Raw genomic sequence first — 24,046 nt, 5'->3', positions numbered from 1 at the left:
GAAAAGTTATAAATTATATTTAGTTGTTTAGAGCAAAAATTAAAAAGCTATACAAAGAGATATACTCAAAAACACTACAGATAAATAAAAGTAGAATTCTAACATATGTTCAAATAAACTACAGGAAGGCAGTAAAACGAAAGCAGAGAAACAAAAGAAACCAGACAGAGCAAACAAAAACCAGAAAATACAATGGCAGACTTAAGCCCTAACTTAAATGTAAATGGTCTGAATATAGCAATTAAATGACAGAAAGTGGCAGAGTGGATTAAAATATATGACTCAACTACATTGAACCTACAAGAAACAGACTTAAAATATAATGATTTAGCCAGATTGAAAGGTAAAAAGGTAATATATATATATATATATATATTATATATATATATATATATATATATATATGTAATGCAAATGTTAAAGAAAAGTGGGAGTGGCTGTATTAATATCAGATAAAGTAGACTTCCAAGCAAAGAAGGTTATCAGATACAGAGAGGGGAATTATATTATGATACAAGTGTCAATACACCAAGAAGACATATCAATCTTAAAAAGTGTATGTACCAAACAACAGAACTGCAAAATAGGTGATGCAAAAGCTAATGGCACTGAAAGGAGAAATGGACAATTCCACAAATATAATTGGAAACTTCAACATTCCTCTCTCAATAATTGATAGAACACCTAGACAGAAAAACAGCAATGATGTAGAATAATTCAGTAATTCCATACACCAACAGAATCTAGTTGAAATTTAGAGAACACTGTACCCAATGAAAGCAAAATATAAATTCTTTTCAATTCCCATAAAACATATTCCAGGATAGGGCAAATCCATAGTAGATTCAAAGTACAAATCAACAACAGGAAGATAACAGAAAAACCTCCAAACACTTGAAATCTAAACAATATAGTTATAAATAATCTATGGGTTAAAGGGGAAATTTCAAGGGATTTAAAAAATATATTGAACTGAATGAAAATTAAAATACAACACATAAAAATGTGTGTGACACAGCTAAAGCAGAATTTGTAGCATTAAATATTTATAATGGAAAAGAGAAAGTCTCAAATCAATAATTTAAGCTTCTTCCTCAAGAACTAAGAAAAAGAAGAGTGAAATAAAACCAAAGCAAGCAGAAGGAAGGAATAATAAAAGGAAGAAATCAATGAAATTGAAAACAGAAAAGTAATAAAGAAAATCAATGAAAGAAAAAGTTAAGTCTTTGAAAGACTAATAAAGTTGATCTCTAGCAAGACTGACAGGGAAAGAAAGAGAAGATAAAAGTTACCAATACTAGAAATGAAACAAGATATCACTACAGACCCTGAAGACATCAGAAGAATAATATGGGAATACTATGAACAACTCTATATACACATAAATTTGACAACTTAGATGAAATGGAGCAATTCCTCAGAAAACACAAACTATCACAATTCACTGAATAGGAAATAGATAATTTGAATAGTCCTTTAATGCTTAAGGAAATTGAATTATTAATATTAATTTATAAAAGATTCCCATTCTTCCAAATATCTTCAGGCCCAGAGAGAATTCTACCAACATTTAAGGAAGAATTAACAAGAATTCTACACACTCTCCTCCAGAATATAAAAAAGGAGGGAACCCTACCCAATTAAGTTTTGTTTTTTTTTTGAGACAGAGTCTCACTCTGTTGCCTGGGCTAGAGTGCCATGGCATCAGCCTAGCTCACAGCAACCTCAAACTCCTGAGCTCAAGTGATCCTTCTGCCTCAGCCTCCTGAGTAGCTGGGACTACAGGCATGCACCACCATGCCCGGGTAATTTTTTCTATATTTAATTTTAGATGTCCATATAATTTCTTTCTATTTTTAGTAGAGACGAGGTCTTGCTCTTGCTCAGGCTGGTCTCAAACTCCTGAGCTCAAACAATCCACCCACCTTGGCCTCCCAGAGTGCTAGGATTACAGGCGTGAGCCACCGCGCCCGGCCCCAATTAAGTTTTTGAAGCTAGTAATATCCTGGTTTCTAAACCAAAGACAGTAAAAAAATAATAAAATTTACAGACCAATATCCCTGCTATGGTTTGAATATTTGTCCCCTCCAAAACTCATGTTGAAATCTAATTGTCATTATAGCAATATTAAAAGATCAGACCTTTAACAGGTGATTAGGTGCTCATGGATGGGATTAATGCCATTATAAAATGGAATTCAGTCTCCCTTTTCTCTCTTGGCTCTTCCACCTTCTTACTGTGAGAATACAGTAAGAAGGCATTCAACAGATATCAGCACTTTGACCTTGGACTTGCCAGCCTCTAGAACTATGAGAGAATGAATTTCTGTTCTTTATAAAATATCTGGTCTCAGGAATTCTGTTATAGCAGCACAAAACAGACTAAGGCAATCTCTTATGAATATTAGACATAAAAATCCCCAACAAATATTAGGACACAGAATTGGAAAATACATAAAAAGAATTATCCACCATGACCTAAGGAGGTTATTTTAGGGTTTTGAGGGTGGCTCAGTATTTGAAAATCAACCATTGTAATCCATCGTATTAATAAGATAAAGAAAAAAATAACATGATCATATCAATCCATTTGACAAAATTCAACATGAATTTTCGTGATAAAAATTCTCAGAAAAATAGGAGAACTTGATATAGAGCATCTTCAAAAACTTACAGGTAGCTTTATAGTTAATAGTGAAAGCCTGATTGTTTCCTTTCACCACTTTTATTCAACACAGTGCTGGAAATTCTAGGCAGTGCAGTAAGGCAAGAGAATGAAAAACAAAAAAAGCATACAGACCAGAAAGGAAGCAATACAACTGCCATTATTTGCAGATGATTGAGAGGAACCTTTATATGAAACATCTCACAAAATTAATAATTGAGCTCAAAAAAGTCACAGAATACAAGATAAACATAAACAACCCAATTGTATTTCTATATATCAATGAACATGTGAATACTAAAATTAAAACTATAATATTATTTACAATTGCTCAAAAACTGAAATAATTAGTTTTAAATCTAACAAAACATGTATAGGACTTGGATGCTGAAAACTACAAAATGTTGATGAAAGAATTCAAAGTGACTTAAATAAATGGAGAGATTCTGTGGTCATGTATTGAAAGAATCAACATAGTAAATATATCATTTCTCTCCAAATTGATATACCGGTTTAACACAATTCCTGTCAAATTTTCAGCAAGACATTTTTCTTGGTAGTTATAGACAAAGAGCATTATAAAGTTTATATTGAAAATGAAAGGAACTAGAATAGCTAAAACAATTTTGAATAGGAAGAATAAAATGGAAGGAATTAGTTTACCCAACTTCAAGACATTTTATATTAGCTACAGTAATCAAGACTATATAGTCTTGGTGGAGAGACAGACTTAAAGATCAATGGAACAGAGTAGAAAAACCACAGATGAATGTGCACAGATAAGCACAACTGATTTTTGATAAATATGCAAAAACAATTCGATGGAGATAGGAGAGTGATAGACATTTCAACAATTTCTGCTACAACAATTGGACATCCATATGCAAAAAAAGCTCAAAAAACAAAACAATCCCCCCAAGTCTTATATATTTTAAAAAATTAACTTAAAATAGTTCACATACTTATATGATTTACATGTAAACTAGGAAAATCATAGAAAAATATAGGAGAAGATCTTTGGGATTTAGGGCTAGGCAAAACATTCGTAGACTTGACACTAAAAGCACTATATATAAAAGGAAAAATTGATAAATTGGACTTTATCAGAATTAAAAACTTTTGCTCTGCAAAAGATCCTGTTAAGAGGATTAAATACCAGGTACATACTTCGAGAAAATATTTGCAAACCGCATATCCAGAAAAGTACTAGTATCTGGAATACATAATGAATTTTCAAAATGTGGCACCAAAAAACAATCTAATTGACAAATGGGCAAAAAAGATTAATAGACATTTCACCAAATAGAATATGTAGATGGCAAATAAGCATATAAAAAGATGTTCATTAGCTATTAGGGAGATACAAATTAAAACCACAATGAGCTATCACTATAGAACTGGTAAAATAAAATGGTGATGACACCAAATGCTAGTAAGTATGTGGAGAAACTGCATCACTCATATGTTTTTGGTGGGAAGGTAAAATGGTACAGCCATCTGGAGATCAGTTTGCCAGTTAAAAAAAAGAAAACAAAACAAACTAAACATGCAACTACTGTATGACACAGCAATTGCATGCCTGGACATTTATTAATATCTTAAAGAAATAAAAATTTTTCATCACATATAACTTATACGTAAAACTTTATAACAGCTTTATTCATTAAAGTCAAAATAGAAACACTCTGGATATCCTTCAGTGGGTTAAGAACACTATGGTACATCCATACCATGGAATACTACTCAGTGATAAAAAGGAATGAACTATTGATACATGGAAAAACAATGATGAATCTTCAGAGAATTATGCTAGAAAAAGCCAATTCTAAAAGATTACATACTGTATGATCTCATCATATAATATTCTTGAAATGACAAAATTATAGAAATGGAGAACACAATAGTGGTTTCCATGGTTTCAAGATGAGGTGTGGGATGAATCTGACTTTAAAGGAAATGTGAAGGATCTTTGTGATGATGGAAATGTCCTGTATCTTGGCTGTATCAATGTCAGCATTTTGTTTATGATATTGTACTGTGGCTTTGCGAGATGTTACCTCTTGGGTAAACTGGGTAAAGGGTAGGTGAGATCTCTTTGTATTATTTCTTAAAGCTGCATATGAATTTATAATTATCTCACAGAGCTTAATATAAAAATTGTGGTCAGTAGACCAGAAAAAAAAAGTAAAAAAACCAATTAAGCTTAGTAAAAGAATATATTACATGATAATTTGTACAACTAAAAAAAAGTTTGTTGCAACTGAAATATGAAACCATATTGAAGACTTTTTCATGCCTTATTACATTGAAATCTATTGGTTTATCTTGTACTTTAAGTGGCTCTTTGACCCATTCATGATTTTGTAACATCATGCATTTGTTATTTGGAAAATATTTTTTATTGAATTATGTAACTTTTCAAATGTTGACACATTTCACTACATATACAATATTAAAATAACTTAGTTTTAATATTGTCAGAAAAGTCTTTAGCTTTGGGAACACGGAAAGTTTATGGGGAGGGACACAAATTTTCCAGAATTCTAATTTTTGCTCAAAAGCTTAAATTTTTTCATTGGCACAAATAGTCTCAAGTATTTTATTTGAAGTGACAAATTTGCTTCATTCTTTTTCAGCAAAATGCTTGCCACATACCCAAGTCTCAATAACCATTTGATGTTTGTCCTCTGAAATAAAAATGGTGGCTAGTTCAGTTCACAACTCAAACAATATAGCACACGTGCTTTTCCTCAAAAACACCATCATACTTCACCATGACCACAGATGCGTTTTGTATGTACTTCTCATTTAATCACATTGAATATTAAAAAGATGTGTACTGAAAGGTTGAGATTTAATAAAATTAACATTTTTTCTTGCTATCTGGCAGGCATTTTTAAGATGCTGGTGTCTTGATTCATGCTTTGGCATACCAGTTTTACCATATATATAGATTTTCACTATCAGTGCAAATGTCAACACAATGAAAAAGGCAAATAACCTTCCCCAGGGTCTCAGACCACATTTTGAAAACTGACTTTCTACTTTATGTTGCATTTGTATGAAATTTAACTTGCCTCTAAAAGTAATTTCCATGTCTCTCCCCCTTAGTGAACAGAAAATTCTGACTTTCAGCTGTGAGTATGAACAAGAGTTATTGTATTGGGTTGTAACATACATCATGGCCTTAGGGGCTGTGCAGATGCTGTTAAACACTAAATTGACCTGGGATACTTCATAGTAATTCAGTTTGCTGTGCAATCTCAATTCTTCTGTCAGGTTCTGGCAGCCACCAACCTTGTTGCTTCTAATCATTTTCCTAGAATTCTTAGAAAGTTCTGAGCATTTCTGGGGCAACCAATATACCAACATTAGTCTTTCTTTACTAGTTTAATTTGATAAATTCTTTCCTGAAGGTGCATCTGTACTTTTCCTTGAGAGCAAAGTACTGTTGTTTAGTGATAGCTTTCCTGCCCTTCCCACTTAGAGGCTTGCAAGCCTATCTTGCTTACTTTTAGGGCAATCCTTTCATTCTGGATGCTTCAGCTGCTGGAAGTCTACTATACAGGAGGAATTACTGTACTGTATGTGACATATCATATGAATACCTAAAATCCTCTTAATTTCTAGGTGATCTTTGGAAGAAGAGTTGTCAGCTGATTTTGGAAGAGTTTATTCATCTTTTAGCAAGGACTTCCTGGCTTTAGGTCTATGTAACGTAACATGATGCAGTGTGCCCAGCAAAACAGAGTACAAGTGAGACCAAAAACTTAATTTTGAATTTTTATGTTAGATAAATTACCTGGCAACTGTAAAAACTACCTTTCTCTAAATACTGTACTCTGTTGACAAATAGGAAACGTGCGATCAAGTTTGAAGATATTTCTGACTAGAAATAAAAGTGCTCCAGATTCAATGTCACCTTATTATTGTGAATCTTTATTTACTGGGTTTGTGTGTTTATATGTTACTCTAGAAAGTCTGTGTAACATCCACACTCCAGGTTCATAGTTAATACTAAAGTAATGCTTCCAAGTTGATGCTTTAAAATCGTTTGCGCTCATTTTTATGGTGAAAGATAGACCTTTTTTGGGAAAGTGCATAGTCTAATCAAATATAATTAAAAATCAAGAAAAGCATTAAAGAAAACATAATTACCAATAATACAATGGATTCAAATAGCTATTATTTTAAAATCTTACTACATTTTCTTCAAGATGTTTATGTGGATACCTGACTAATTTTTTTGGTTACAACTATTTTTTAAAATTATTTTTTCTGGCCGGGCGCGGTGGCTCACGCCTGTAATCCTAGCTCTGGGAGGCCGAGGCGGGTGGATTGCTCGAGGTCAGGAGTTCGAGACCAGCCTGAGCAAGAGTGAGACCCCCGTCTCTACCAAAAAAAATAGAAAGAAATTATCTGGCCAACTAAAAATATATATACAAAAAAAAATTAGCCGGGCATGGTGGCTCATGCCTGTAGTCCCAGCTACTCGGGAGGCTGAGACAGTAGGATCGCTTAAGCCCAGGAGTCTGAGGTTGCTGTGAGCTAGGCTGATGCCACGGCACTCACTCTAGCCCGGGCAACAAAGTGAGACTCTGTCTCAAAAAAAAAAAATTATTTTTTCTTTTTACTATTTAAAAATTATCACTTTATTGATAATTGATATTTACTTTTGAGAATAATTTTAGACTTGCTGAAAACTAGCAAAGAAAGTATGGCGGTTTGCCATATATCCCACACCCTGTTTACCCTGTTGTTAACATAGTAATAGTGGGTTGCATAGTGTTCCCCAAAAGATATGTCCAAGTCCAAGTATATGTGAATGACCCTTATTTAGAAAAGAGGGTCTTTGTAGATGTAAATAAGTTAAGGATCTTGTGATGAGATTATCCTGGATGCAAGGTGGGCCTTATATCTGATATGACTGGTATCGTCGTAAATGCCATGTGAACACACACAGAGAGACACAGGGAAGAATGCCTGTGAATTCACACGGAGAATGCCATGTGAACACACACACAGACACACAGGGAAGAAGCCCATGCAATGATGGAGGCAGAAATTAGAATGATGCAGCTGCAAGGCAAGAAATGCCAAGGATTGCCAGCAACCAATAGAAGCCAGGAAGAGGCAAGGAAGAATGCTTCCCCAAAGTCTTCAGAGGGAGTATGGCCTTCCCTTCAGCTTGATTCCAGAATTGTGAGAGAATAAATTTCTGTTGTTTTAAGCCATCCATTGGTAATTTGTTATGGCACCCTTGGAAAATTTATACAATGGCTTACAGTAGTATGGTACATCTGCTAAAATTAATGAATCAATATGGATATATTATTATTAACTAAGGTCCACACTTCATTCAGATTTCCCTAGTTTTTATGTAATGTCCTTTTTCTGTCCCAGGATCCCACCCAGGATACCATATTGCATTTAGTTGTCATGTCTCCTTAGGCTCCTCTTGATTGTGACAGTTTCTCAGACTTTCCTTGTTTTTGATGACTTTGACAATTTTGAGGAATACTGGTCAGGTATATTGTAGAATGTCTCCCAATTGGGATTTACCTGGTGTTTTTCAGATTTGATTGGGTTCTGTGATTTTGGGAGGAAGACCACTGAGGTAAACTGCCATTTCCATCATGTTGTATTGATCACCCGGCTAGGTAGTGTTTACCAGGTTTCTTCATTGTAAAGTTTCTCTTTTTTTCCCCTTTTCCATGTTGTACTCTTTAGAAGGAAGTCATTATGCATAGTGACACTTAAGAAGTGGGGAGGATAGAGTATCTAAAAAATAATTAGAATTCTTTCATACAGGTAGTTTATTCTTCCCATTTATTTATTTATTCAGTCATTTATTTACATCAGTATGAATCATGGATATTTATGTTATGCTTTGAGTTAATAATCCATTATGACTTTATTATTATTATTATTAGTTTTGCTAAAATTGTTTGAGCTTTGGCCATTGGGAACTCCTTCAGTTGGTTCCTATGTCTCTTTTGACATATCTCATCATTGTGGGATTTTTTTGGAGCACTTTCTTAATTTTTGGCAGTAGAAGAGATTCCAGGCTCATCTTGTATATTTCTTGCTCCAGTCCTAGAATCAGCCATTTGTACAAGGAGCACTGGTTCCCATATTGTAACCAAAATCTGGGCAGTAGGAGTGCATTGTTGCTTCTAAGGCCTGGTCAGCTGACAAAGCAAGGGGATATATATGTGTACACTAACTTATATATATACACATAATGGTAAGTATTTCCATATGTAAACATCTGTGTCTGCATTAAGCTAAACATGAGTCATACTGATGTCCCCAACTCTAATCTATTACCCCATGGGTCATTCTAGCTTCCTCCCTTGCTTATCTTTAAACTCCCACCCCAATAGTGACAAATCTTATTCTCACCAGCCTCTACTGATTTATTTAATTTTTCAATTCCAGTACACATATATAGAAGTATCAGAATTGTTAATCCATATTCCTGTGGGGTAAACTTTTTTTTAGCTAAAGTAGAATGCTATATGTACAGTTTCTTTTGCTTTTTGTTTTATATACCCCACTCTTTCCAAAGTTACTAAGGCTGGCAACTTTTCCCTCTACCCACTTTGCTGAGGTTGAGGTTGTGTCATACATTTTAATGCAGTTAGATATTTTTGTTACATTCTGCATTCCATCCTGGGCTTCCTCCTGACTTCCTAGATGATATTTTAAAATTTGTATTATAGACACGATAGGGTACATTCAGGGTGGCATGGCCATAGACATAAAATTTGCATTACATTAAAATTCACCCTCTGTACTGCAAAGTTCAATGAGTTTGACAAATACATAATATCACATAGCCACAATTCCAGTATCATATGGAATAGTTTCACATTCCTAAAAAATCCCGTAGGCCTGATTAATTTTTATTTAGCGAAGAAATACAGAAACAAGAAAACTAGCAAACACCTGGGAACATGTTTTTAAGAATTCATAAATGTTAACATTTTGTCATACTCATTTCAAGCTTTTTAAAATAAAATAACTTTTAAAAATCATTAAATTAAGTCCTCTTATACTTCTTCCTAATGCCATTTCTCTTCCTCCCTACCCAAGGACAGTTACTGTTATAATTGTGGTCTTTCCAATCCCTGAGTTTATACTTTATTAGATGTATTTATGACTGTAAACAATAAATAATATAGTTTTGTATGTTCTAGGTACATTTATATAAGTGAAACAATTTTGTATGCATCTTTCTAAAACTTGCTTATTTTATTCTCAATACCACGATTATAAGATCCATCTCTAGATCATAATTTTTGTGTTTTAATGGCTTCCTGGTATTTAAGTATATGAGTATACCACATTTTATTTATTTGTTTCTCTATTAATGGACATTTAGATTGGGATTTGTTTTTTGCTATTTTATATGCTCTCTGAATATCCTGTACATATCTCTCCATGCATGTATATAAGAATTTGCCTATATATGGCTGTAAGTGACATTGCTGGAGAATGTGGCATGTACATTTTCTGTTTTATTAGAAATGGGCAATTTGCCTCCAGTGTGGTTCTATTAATTTCCCCCAAACCTTGGCATCACTTGGTATTGCTTACTTTACATTTTTGCTAATCTGATGGGTGTGAAAAGTTGTCTTTCCGAGATTTTCAGAGGCTGTGGAACCAATCGCTTCTCAGCAACTAAAAATGATTTTGAGAGGAGCTGGGTTTTTAACCTAGGGGCCGTTGGTTCCCATTTCTAATAACCTTTTCTGTTATTTAATTTCAAAGATGTGTGCTTATCCAGGATGTACAAAGTTGTTTTGGAATACAACCGCTCCTAAATTCTCTGTTCCAGGATCTGTCATGAAGAAAACCCTATATCCAAAATATGAGGTAACATACTGAATGAGTTTTCTCTATTTTTGTTATTATTATTTAATAATTAAATTGTCTAATTGATTATGACATTAAATTTTTCTGAACAGCTGTTATGTAGATTGTCAGGCAACTATTGCCATAATTAGGATTGATTGGATGGCACTATAGAAATTATTTGTATATATATTTAAATAATTAATAATGTATTATTGTATATATGTATAGATATACCTATATGCCTATAAAATTATAATTTTATATATTCCTATAACTATAACTATAATTTTATATATTATATACATTTTAAAATATTATACTTATCCATGTTAAGAAGAATATTGTTTTCTTTTTGAAAGGATATTTTATTTGACTGAGAATTCAAGATATAAAACCACTTGGGTTGTTTAGAGGATTTTCATGGTATTTTTCATTTGCTTTTAAAAGTGCATTTTTAGTTAATTTAATGTTTAAAAAGTTTAACACTACCCAAATGTAATTATTAATCTTTTTTCTCCCCTTAAAGAATGTTTGCTTACTCTGATTTTATTTTATACTGATTATTTTAAAAATAAGAAAAATTAAGAGAGGAAAAATAAAATCATCTATTGTTCTTATCCCATAGACAATTACTGCCTACTTTTTGGTCCATTTTCTTTCATTTGTAAAAATTCTTCTTCCTCTACTTCCTCCTCCTTTCTTCTTTTCCTCTTCTTTCTTAGTTTTTCCTCTTACAGTAATTCAGTGATGAGCATCATTGTGCATACTTTTAGTGGTATGTAGGACTATTTCATTTGCACAGTATTTTAGGCAGCTTGCTAAAACACACATATCAGAAAAGTATAAAACAAAAAGTTAAAGAAATCACGGGGAAAGTAAAACAAGAGTAATAGTGTAATAAAGCCAGAGGTAAGATTAATTCAAAGAAATCAGTTTGTATATGCTGTTGCTTGAAACAGGGTCATGAAGCCCTTAGCTTCCTTGCAACCAAGGCAGGGATGGAATCAGGTTTTTGTGCTTTTTAACTTATGAGTTTTCTTTTGTGTAAGACTTTGACTTTATTTCATAAATTTTTATTTATAGTATCTTTGTTTATTTTCTAAATTATTTTTATTGTAATTTTCATTTTCTTTTTGATACGCTACTTATGTGAGAAAGCATTTAAAATTTTTTTAATTTGTTGGAATTATTTTGTTTAAATTTTATTCTTAATTCTCATTAACATAAGCAGATGTTTGAGAAGTTCTGTCCTGGTGATTTTAATCTTGAAAATGAGCCACATGGGTGACCTGAGACCAGGGTGGATAATGATGAGCTGAAAGCTGTAGTGGAAGTGAATCCATCTCAACCTAGGTGTGAATTAGCAGCAAGGTTTGATGTTACTATTCCAACAATATTGGACCATTTGAAACAAATTGGCAAGGTAAAGAAGCTGGATAGATGGATTGAGCATGAATTAAACAAACCTCAGAAGAGAAATTGTCTTGAAGCTTACCTTTCTTTGCTGTCACGACATAAAGGCAAACCATTTCTATACCATATTGTTACGTGTGATGAAAAATGGATTCTTTTTGACAGTTGCAAGTGTTCAGCACAATGGTTGGGTAAAGATGAAGTGCTGAAACACAGTCCAAAACCAAATATTCATCAAAAAAAGCTATGGTGTCTGTCTGGTGGTTGAGTGCTGGTATTGTCCACTACAGCTTCATGAAACCTGGGCAGTCAATTGCAGAAGATGTCTACGGCAACCATTTGGATGAAATCATGAGGATGCTTGTGATGAGCAGCCGAGATTGGTCAATGGAGACAGGTCAATCCTCTTACAAGACAATGCTCAACCACATGTTGCACAAACAACTCTGCTGAAATTACAGAGGCAGGACTTGGAAACTCCCTGTCATCCACTGTATTCACCAGACCTTGCACCAACTGACTACCACTTCTTCCAGGCTTTGGACCACTTCTTGCAAGGAAAAAGATTCAATTCTCAACAAACTGGAAAACGCCTTTGGCGATTTCATTGCCACTTCTTCTCCAGCTTCTTCGCTGCTGGCATAAACAAGCTACTATTATGATGGCAAAACTGTGTCAATGATAGCTTAGGTGCATACTTTAATTGTACTACTTCTTGTTTGAGATATAATAAACTACACTTTTGATTCAAAATCAGACATTTCATATTTAATGACCTAATACATACATAATTTACCATCTTTACCATTTTTAAGTGTACAGTTCAGTGGTAGGTAATAAATACATTTATATTCTTTCCCTTTCTGCCCCCTTCCCAATTAGATTGGTGAATTCCCAATTAGACTGATGAATATTAATTTGCATAAATAGGTGTGGCATCCATGGACATGTTATACTCACATCTCTTTCAAGAAAATCTTCTCAGAAGAGCGTACTTGACTGCCAGCCTCCAGCTGTTGCCCTGTAGCTCTGCCACATACTCCAAGGCCATGCTTCCTCAGGGCTGTCCCCGGCTAGTTACTCATCACAAGGTGATTGCTAGAGCTGACCCATTGCTGTATGATGTGGGATTATTAATACTGTCATGGGCAAGTTTGGCTCAGGGACCTCTCATCTGCCTGGCTGATCTGCATGATCTGAAGCTCTTCCTATACAATCCTTACTCTCTCATTTCCTTTCACAGATGTCAGATCTGCATCATGGCCTGAAGGCCCCTGCCTACTGTTGCCCTGTCTCCTTTTATCCTTTTTTGGTGGCATCTGCTTCTATTTGAACTGACCCAGTTAGGGAGTCTGTAATACGAGTACAATATTTTTTAAAGTATATGTTTGTTTACAAAGTATGTTCATGTATTTTCCTGTTTCTGTTTATGGTAAAGTGTGAATATATAGAACTGAGAGTAGGCAAAATTGTCTGAAAAGAAGTAGGAATTTTAGCACGAAGAATTGGGGAGAACTGGCGATTATGGAATAACCTATTAGAATGGTGGTCCAAAAGAAAATTGGTACTGGTGGTTGTTCACTCCCAATTCCTAGGAGAAAAATGATCCAACAGGACTTTCTGGCACAAAAACATGGCTCAAGCTCACCTGACATTTTCTATTCACCAGAACTGGCATCAGATCTTTCTTCAAAGACTCTTGGTTCATATGAATGGGAAATGCTATTTAGATAGAAAGATCTGCGTGCTACGATTTTTTAAAAGCAAATTTAACCTGTTTATATGTATCATGATTACTTGCATTTTTTAAACTCTGACTTTTGTTTTATTTTCTTCTTTTATTATTTTTCTTAAACATATATTTTTTGGTTGTTCCTTTTTTTAAAAAGTACAATGCAGTGGTCTGAATATAATATATTTTGATTTTACATTTCATGGTTATTTAAAAAATATCTAGCATGTATTTGAGCACATCAAGTATTAATAAGAATCTATATCCTTCCTTCCATAAAGGACAAAGACTTTAAAATATTTTACTTTACTCCTGTCTGCCATCTGCCACATTTGAAGCCATTAAATATTTTAATTCCTGATAGATTATAATTTTTACCATATGCATCAACAATTACACAGATTAAGCTATGTTTTATTGACTTATTTTCTTACCACTATTTCTTCTATCTTACATCATTCCCTTTCTTCTAATCATTTTTGTTTTGCTTATTATATTTTTGACTAAATCCTTTCTGGAGAGGTCTGTGGGTGGTAAATTTCTGGAGTTCTCATATTTGTGTGTGCATATATATATGTGTGTGTGTATATATATATATATGTATATATATATATACACACACACATATATATATGCACACACACATACATACATATTTTGCCCTACCTGTTACATTCCAATTTGACTTGGCATAAAATTCTATTTTTCTAATTATTTGACAGGCAGCATCTAGTATTGGTAATAAGTAGTCAGATGCTGTAATTCTTCTATTTCATACCACTTGGCACATCATAGGCTTGTTTAAAGTGAAGAGTTAAATATTTTTACATTTCATTTGTTTATTCATTCATTCATCATGTAAATACATACTGATCACCTCTATGTGCAAGCCACTGTTCTAGAGGCTAGAGATGCAGTAATGACAAAACACATTTTGTCATGGAGCTTATATTCTAGTATGAGGGACAGATACAATAAACATGTACAGTTGATGCTTGCTGTTTTTGGTAGTTCTGTTCTATAAAGTCACCACAAACACTGAATTAGTGACTACTCAACTGCCACTCCAAGCGGAAGTAGGTTAGGGTCCTGCGAGCCTCTGGTTTTCATCAGCTGATCAATATGCAACCTTGTTTTGTGAGTTTTTCTATTTAAAGACACCTTATTTAATATATATTGTTGATTCATTACCACTGAACTCATGGCCAAAAGCACTATAACTCATGCCTGAGAGAAGCTTGTTCAACATATTTATTTTTTCTGTAAGATATATCTCAGCCTTCTTTGATTTAGGAATACTAGCCAGCACTTCAACACTATGCTTTAGGGCCACTTTAAAGAGCAAAATCATGAACAAAAAGCACAAAAATGTGAAAAAGTGACACTATATAGTCCAGGAAAAGGACCCTTGTTTATAGCAGGAGAGCTGAAATAAGAAGGCAGAGTGACACTTTGTTCAACCTCAGTGGGGTGTTAAAATATTTCACTGTGGTATAAATTTCTCTATGTCTTCTTGTCATTTTGTCAATTTTTGCTTTATATATTTTGAAACCATGTTATTAGATGCATACAAATTAAGAATATAAACTTTGTGAACTGAAACTTTCAATTATGAAATGACCTTCTTTATTTTAGTAAACACTTTTACCTTAAAGTCTATCTTTGCTATTAATACATTGATGCCGGTTTTACTTTATTTAAATATTTGTTCCCTTATACTTAACTTTTCTGGAGTCTTATATTTTATTTTATTTTATTTCTATTTATTTATTTATTTATTTGTTTGTTTATTTATTTATTTAGAGACAGAGTCTCACTTTGTTGCCTGTGCTGTGGCGTCAGCCTAGCTCACAGCAACCTTAAACTCCTGGGCTTTAGGGATCCTACTGCCTCAGCCTCCCGAGTAGCTGGGACTACAGGCATGCGCCACCATGCCCGGCTAATTTTTTCTATATATATTTTTAGTTGGCCAGATAATTTCTTTCTATTTTTTTTTTTAGTAGAGACGGGGTCTCACTCTTGCTCAGGCTGGTCTCGAACTCCTGACCTCGAGCGATCCACCCGCCTCGGCCTCCCAGAGTGCTAGGATTACAGGCGTGAGCCACTGCGCCCGGCCTGGAGTCTTATATTTTAGATATGTCTTTTATAAACAACATGTGATTAGATTAAAACAAATCTATACATTTGGGTGATTTTTTAATTTTTTAGTTGAACCTATTTAAAATTTATATCTACTTTAATTTTGTTCTTTTTAGTTTCCACACCTGTTATATATATTTTTTCTTTTTCTTATATTCTTGACAATTATTTGGGTTTATTGTGTTTTATCATATGTACAGTTGACCCTTGGACAACATGGGGGTTAGGGACTCTGACCCCTAGCACAGTTGAAAATCCATGTATAAATTTGACTCCCCCAAAACTTAACTACTAATAGCCTACTATTGACCAGAAGACTTACTGACAACATGAACAGTAGATTAACATATATTTTGTATGTTATATGTATTATATTAATACACTGTATTCTTACCATAAAAGAAGCCAGAGAAAGGAAAATGTTATTAAGAAAAATCAAAAGGAAAAGAAAATATATTAACTATTCATTAAATGGGAAGTTGCCAGATCTGCCACTCAGATTTACAGCTGTTTTGGCAAACACTCTGAGAACCGGAGCATCTTTGAATACCGGGCTTGCCTTTCCAAGTCTTTTTCTCTTTCTAGATTTTGGCTCATCACCTCTTCATCTTGTTAGCTCTTTCATGCTTTGAAGATTATTTTTCTTATTACATATAGCTCTCTTAGTTGTCCTCAGCAGAATTGCCTATAATGCCATAATTAGAAGCAGAAGTCATAGTCAACTTCTAAGGTAACAAATTGTTTCCATTTTCATCTGCATCCAAGCTTTTATTGCATGGTACCAATTTCAGCAATATCCCTGGAGTGGAGTAGGAGGATTTTTTTCAGTGGAACCATGTAAGCAACACTGTAACTGCCCTTTCAATGCATATTATTTTAGGCAATATTTCGGCAAGTTCCGAGGTTCTAACACATGAGCCTTGTTCTCTTTTTAAAGTAAGCAATCACTTATTGTCAATCTGCTGTTAGTCTGTTGTTTTGATATCTATAAAATATGGTATTAAGGTTTTGTCCTTGTTAAAAGCATCCTTTTAAATATGTAATACCAATTATTCTATCATATTTCAATAAGTTATGTAAGCATAGGACAAAATAGTTCCAACCTCTCTTGTATATCATTTAGTTTGTCTTTGAAGAATAATGATGAAAGTGACCAAGTATCTTTTCTGCTATGTATAATAATTCTCTTACTTTATATAAATATAACATAGGATAGGATTTTTGGCAAAAATTCAATGCTGATGATTTCTAAATCACCATAGATGTCTCCATTGTCAGTGATAATTACATGATACTTCTAAAATATGATTTTTTATTCAATAAATATTTTTAAAATTTGTAATGTTAGTTGTTTGACACCTGAGGATTTTAGCAAACAAATAAAGCAACAGCCTGATTTAATTAATCATGAATCCACCAGGCTGTCAAATTTAGGTCTTCTAGTTTCTGCATATCCAAATTGGTGATTACAAGATAGAGAAGTAATATTTAATAATAACCATAATTATTGCAGCTGTTTACTTTTAGAACAATAAATTTACATATGTAGCTTCATTGATGGATAGAATTCAATGTATAAAGCATTTAAAAAAATTTTCATTCCAATTTACATTTAGAATGCTTGCTTATATTTAAAAATGAATAGTCATGTATTAACAAGAAATCTAGATAATATGTCTTGTTCATAATCCTGATGTTGAGATGCCGAATAGATTCAATGCTAACGTATGAGATAACAGGATCATTGATCACTCGAAAGATTAAGGGTGCCCATTTGGCTAAAGGGCAATACTGAAGCCAAATTGCAGGTTTTGGCCGAATACTAAGGCTGTGGATAGACTTGGATGTGTCTCTGGTAAATGTTTTCTAGAATTCTTCCCCTTTCACCTTTCATATGTTTCCCTTTGGTGATAATGTGCTATGAGGTAACAGTCATCACAGACTTTTGAAAGCATTCTAAAACATAATTTTAAAATATTATCTTTTTATCACAGAGTGTCCAAGCAAGCAGACTTTTAACTGAGAAATTTTCATCTGCAAGCAAAGAAAGTATCATTACTTTAGGTAATTATAGCAAAACAGCTTATCAGGTATGTATAATTTTTGTTCTTAATTGTGGCTTGGTTACTGTATCTGCTTACGGTTCAGAAATTATTTCTAGTAATCCCAGAAATTATTTCTTGGTGCTTCCTCATCCTGGGAAATGGCTCAGACCATTCAATGGTATCTTTGCTAAGGATACATTTCCTTTTTCTCAAATACGCTGTTTTTATGACACTCAGAAGATGCTATTCATTAATCAATAACAGGACCTCTGCTGTGAGCTTTTCTAAAATTTCCAGTTTTTTCACTCATTCTTGCCTAGGTCTTAAATGATCAAAAGAACTTATATATGATTCTTTTCATCAAATGGGGAAGCTGTTTATGGCCACGAAGCAGAGTAAAACCGATTGTTCTAAATGGAGATTAGATGCATATTCATGATTTTAGTATCACTACAGTGCATCCAAGTCAGCTTATCAAGTAATAAACACAATTGGGGAGAGAAGATAGAGATTGAGGGAAGAAGAGAGCTATTAAATTTATATAACTCACTTAATAATGGCCTGAACTTAATGGGGGACAAACAGGAAGTGGTTTTATTTTTCTCTCACTTGTGCCTTCAACCCACTACACCCCTTAATGGTATCTTGGGGTGCTGAGTGCCACATAGTAGAGAGTCTTACTGCCCTGGGACAAATCAAACTCCTAGTCAGTTAGCTGGGTTAAATATGTCCCTGTGCCTCCTGCTTTGCTCACATACAGTCAAGGAATACTTTTTTTGGGGGGGGGGGGGTAATGTTTTAATATAGGTCCCTCTTTTGCTGCTTTTTTTATAGTACTTATCAAATATTTGTCCTTCTGTATGATTGATCTTTTTATTCCTTACCAGCCTGGGGTCATATCATTCATATTCACTGTTTTAGCCACAACACCTAGAGCAGTGACTGTCACTTAAAAATAATCGAATCAACAAATAACACTTTTCTAATTTGGATTGGATGCCATTTGCACTTTCTAGACTATTGCGGTAGCACTACTTACACCTACTTATTGGATATTCCCATTTTTAGTAGCTGCTTCTCGCAATCCATCCTGCTATATTCTCTTTTTATCATATTATTTTAAATTTGAAAAATTAATAAACATTTTGATTTAAACATAAGGATTTTATGTTGGCCATTGAAACAAGTGTAATATGGCTTTTGATAATAGGAATTTTGATGATTGCTTATCCTAAGTATATTTTGTGTTAACTTTAGTTTTTGTTTTTGGTAATTGTATTATCCCCAAATTTAGAAGATTCATACTATTTCAACTTCAGCTGTCTTTTTTTTATTTCAAAATTTTAAGGGGGTACAAATGTTTTTGGTTATGTGGATCGCTTTTGTAATGCTTGAATCAGGGCTATAAGTGTGCCCATCACTCAAATTTTGTTCATTGTACCCATTAGGTAGGTCTTTACCCATTCCCTTCTCCCACCTCCCCCTGATTGATTTTCACTGAATTTTACTTCCCTCTGTGCACATCTGTGCTCATTGGTTAGTTCCAATTTAATAGTGAGTACATGCGGTGTTTGTTTTTCCATTCTTTAGATACTTCACTTAGGATAATGGTCTCCAGTTCCATCCAAATTATTGCAAAAGTCATTAATTCATTCTTTTTATGGCTGAGTGGTATTCCAGTAACACATACCACATTTTGTTAATCCACTCATGAATTGATGGGCACTTGGGTTAATTCCACATCTTTGCAATTGTGAATTGTGCTGCAATAAACATTCAAGTACGATGTCTTTTGATAAAATGACTTCTTTTTCTTTGGGTAGATACCCAGGGGTAAGATGGCTGGATCAAATGGTAGGTCTACTTTTAGTTCTTTGAGGAATCTCCATATTGTTTTTTGTAGACGTACTAATTTGCAGTCCCACCAAGAGGATATAAGCATTCCTTTCTCTCTGCATCCACACCAGCATCTATTGTTTTTGGACTTTTTAGTAAAAGTTATTCTAACAGGGGGTAGGGTGATATCTCATTGTGGTTTTAATTTGCATTTCCCTGATAATTACTGACACTGAGCATTTTTTCGTATGTTTATTGACCATTTGTCTATCTTCTTTTGAAAAGCTTCTGTTCATGTCTTTTGCCCCCTTTTAATGGGGTTGTTTGTTTTTTTTTCTTGCTGATTTGGTTGACTTCTTTGTAGATTCTGGTTATTAGCCTTTTATCGTATATAAATATTTTCTCATGTTCTATACATTGTCTGTTTACTCTGTTGATTATTTCCTTAGCTGTGCAGAAGAAGCTTTTCAATTTAATTAAGTCTCATTTATTTTTGTTGTTGCTGTAATTGCCATTGGGGCACAGAGAATTTATCACTAAGACATCCTGCTATATTCTTAAAACACAGGTATGATTGCATCACTCATGTCTCAACAAACTTAATAACTCCATCTACCAAATAATGTCTGAGTATTTAAGTCTCATAACCTGGCCTCAACTCTATGTTCTTTCCCATTATACTTCTACTTCTGTGTAATCTCCATGTACTCTGTACTCTGCCTACACCAGGCTCCTTGTGGATTAAAATTATTGGCACTTTGACACTTTTCTGTGCTCACTTAGGCTGATCCCTTGGCTTGGGATGTTCTCAACCCCTTCTCAGCCTATGGAAATGCTGCTGCCTTTCATATACCTGCTCTTCAAGCTGGTCTATCCAGGATCCTCCCCTTTCAGCACTGATCCCTCCCTCTCCTGCATTCTCTTTGCACCTGATTTGTGTCATCTGGGAAGTCATTGCCACAGTCATTTTTGAACATAGATATTTCTTTTTTGCTATTTGTACTATTATGCTGTTTGAGGGCATGAAACGTCATTTTCTTGGTACTTTCCATTCTAGTATAGTAGTGCTTTCCAACTCTTAATTCACACCAATAACACCAGTCTGGGTGCTATTGCAGTAAGTTGTAATATTTGTGTGGTCCCCTGGAGTGAAAGGTCAAGGTTGCTCATGACTAGAAGTGACTGTCCAGGGGAGAGTAGCTGCCCCAGGTCCAACCAGTGCAGCTCCATGGTTAAGGGGATTCATGGCTCAGCATATCTATTGTACATTCGCACACACCAGTGCCACTCACTCCAGCTGGGAAGCTTTGCATTATAGCACCTCAGACATAGCAGGGTTGTTATATCACATTGAGTTTTTAAAAATAATATGGTTTTCATTATACACTTTTCTAAATTAATTGATGGCTTTTAAGTTCTGCTCCTCTCTATGAAGTCAGTGATGTTGAAGTCAGTAAGAACCTGTATTTTAATTAGTATTTCTGTGTTTCATTAATTTACAGAAACAGTGATCATTAGCCAACTGTCATATGATGTTTTAGTTTACAAATAGTATCTATGCTTAATGTATATTTTTCATTTGATTATTTCACAGTCTTTCTTGCTAAGAAAGTCTAAATCATCTGAAAATATCCAAAAATGTTTGAGTACACAACCTCCACAATTAAAGGTATCATAATTTTTTAGCTTTTACTATCTAAAACAAATGTTTATGTTTCTAGGAAAAACTCTTATGGTTTTTTAAAAAACATGCATATATATACTCTATATTCTATTCTCTAGTCTAATTACATACTGAGTTATGTATATATTAACAGTTATTTGAGACAAGGAGAGTATAGTGCATATATATATTCTATATTCTATTCTCTAGTCTAATTACATACTGAGTTATGTATATATTAACAGTTATTTGAGACAAGGAGAGTATAGTAAGTCACAGGGAATCAATATTTCTATTGTACTTTAGTATTAAATATATCTTATGGTATATAACTTGTATGAAATTGTTATGTTTGAAATTTGGGTCTGAATTCACTATAAAAAAATCTCTATAACATTATTATTTATTATCAAAAAGAAATCCAGTTAACTTATTCACAATAGTTCAATAGGTAGAGAATGCTATATCAAAGGATTAGAATTGATTTATCTTTTATAAGTAATGAGTATTATTAAAGTTTCAAGTATTAATGTATAATTATTAAAAATTATTTGTTACAATAAGGCCGGGCACGGTGGCTCAGCCTGTAATCCTAGCACTCTGGGAGGCCGAGGCGGGTGGATCACTCGAGGTTAGGAGTTCGAGACCAGCCTGAGCAAGAGTGAGACCCTGTCTCTACTAAAAATAGAAAGAAATTATCTGGCCAACTAAAATATATATAGAAAAAATTAGCCGGGCATGGTGATGCATGCCTGTAGTCCCAGCTACTTGGGAGGCTGAGGCAGTAGGATCAGCTTAAGCCCAGGAATTTGAGGTTGCTGTGAGCTAGGCTGACGCCGTGGCACTCACTCTAGCCAGGGCAACAGAGCGAGATTCTGTCTCAAGAAAAAAAAAAATTATTTGTTATAATAAATAATAGTATTATTAAAAATTAAGTTGATTTTGTAATGATTAGATAAAATAAATATGTAATAGGCTGGGATTCTTTACCTAAGCTTACAAATATTGAATTGAAAGTTATTGTAGAAAATATTTGAATAGTACTGTATAGAAACTCAATGTTAAGTACTTTTGAAAATAGACTCAAATTAATTTTAATTTGATTTAAGACATTTTAATAGTTTTTGCCCATTCTACCAATTTTTTTTTGCATTAAATGTCAAAGTACAGCATGTACTTTATTTGGATATGTAGACAGCATTGTCTTCAATTAAAAATATATAAAGTCATAATTAATGCATATCTACTTTATGATATTATTTATATGTATCTAATGAAATGTCATATGACCAACAAAATTATTGTACTTTGCTTTAACTAACCTTTATTAACTTTATAAGCCGACTTTTAAATGACCTTAAGAATGCATGATTTCTAAATTTATCAATAAAGTGACCAACTACTTTAATAGAAATTGTAACTGAATTAATTTTAAATGGACAACTAAATAGATTTTATATATTTTTTCTATCTCTTTGCTTCCTTATTAAGAGAGTAAAATCTGTAGCTAACTTGAGGAAGAAGGAGAGCATAGCTGTATTGGAAACCAAGGATGACATGCAAAGCAGTTTGAAAGAAGTGATGTTTCAGAAAGCAAAAGAGTTGGAGCATCAGCTCACTAAGCAAAGTAAAACTGAGGAGCCCATTCCTGTGAAAGAAAATATAGATGTCATCTTGGATGATATGCAAGAAAGACACGATGGGAGAGATATCTCTCTCTCTCTTATTGAAGCATCTAGAAAAGCTGGCATTAGTTACATTGTTTATCCCAGGAAAAAGAAGACGAAATCGAAGAAAGGATTGAAATTCCAAAAACTTATAATTGTGTGTGAAGAATTATCCAAGCCTCCAAAATCTCTTAAAAGGTCTTGTTTAAGCAATGTTTTTTATATTAATAGTTGAAGAAACATATTATGGTTTTGGCCTTAATGTTATAGTCTCATCCAATGCAGTTATTATTTTGTTCAGCACTGAAAATATGCTGAACTCTTAGCTAAAGGACTACCTCCCTGGCTAGGGCCAGCAGCCACTGATTCAGGGCCACCTAAGTAGAGGAGGTATGTGGAAGGCTGAGGGACTGTGATGGTTGTGCTTCCATGAGTGGGTTCGGGAGTCACAGCTGAGTGATTTTGGGAAGTGCTTAAATCAGGTCTGTTGTAGCGTGTGAGGCAATGTTACAGTGTAGCCATTGAAATATATTTATGCAGGAGAGGACTGAGTGTCTCAGATAGAAGGTCTGACAACCCTTCAGCCAGTCTCCTTGGTCAAGGGAAGATAAGTGGAATTTAGAGATTCAAAACTGTCACCCTCATTCATGTCTGCTCTCATGTTCACAACCCATATTTCAGTTTCCTATTTCTTTCTTTAATAGCTTTATTACCTTAGTGCACAAGGTTTAGAGGGCTTAGACATTTAATAGGTACTGCAACTACTCTTTGGTCTGAAAGAAGCAGTTAACCGACTACATAATTTTTATAATCATTTTTATTGTCCTAGTTATTAAATGTTAGCTACTTGATCTCCCAGTGCCTTGCCTTCTACCTGAACACCATTCCCTGCTAACACAGGGGATTATCTGAGAAGTTTTGATACCACTACATTTCACCCTGGCAAGGAGCTTATCCTAGAATCCTTTGTATGTGTGTGTTTCCTGCATCCATCTCTGGTACTATTACTTTATCCATCAAGGTC

The 24,046-nt window shown here is 33.9% G+C and overlaps 1 protein-coding gene across 2 annotated transcripts in view; it reads left to right on the top strand.

Annotated features, from left to right (window-relative positions):
* Window positions 1-24,046, top strand: part of TTC6 (tetratricopeptide repeat domain 6) — a 170,893-nt gene that overhangs the window by 86,627 nt on the left and 60,220 nt on the right. Inside the window, exons 8-11 of one of the 2 annotated variants that reach the window (XM_045568276.1) lie at window positions 10,441-10,545; window positions 17,806-17,901; window positions 21,287-21,361; window positions 22,847-23,220. In XM_045568276.1, coding sequence (XP_045424232.1) covers window positions 10,441-10,545; window positions 17,806-17,901; window positions 21,287-21,361; window positions 22,847-23,220 — 650 coding nt within the window. Of the gene's footprint in view, window positions 1-10,440; window positions 10,546-17,805; window positions 17,902-19,690; window positions 19,711-21,286; window positions 21,362-22,846; window positions 23,221-24,046 lie in introns of those variants that run through there. The other variant, XM_045568269.1, reaches the window with a different exon arrangement.

This window comes from Lemur catta, chromosome 1, assembly GCF_020740605.2.
Source record: "Lemur catta isolate mLemCat1 chromosome 1, mLemCat1.pri, whole genome shotgun sequence".
Classification (NCBI taxonomy): Eukaryota; Metazoa; Chordata; class Mammalia; order Primates; family Lemuridae; genus Lemur; species Lemur catta.
Note: the sequence above shows the minus strand (reverse complement) of the source record. Positions and strands in the feature narration are given on the sequence as shown.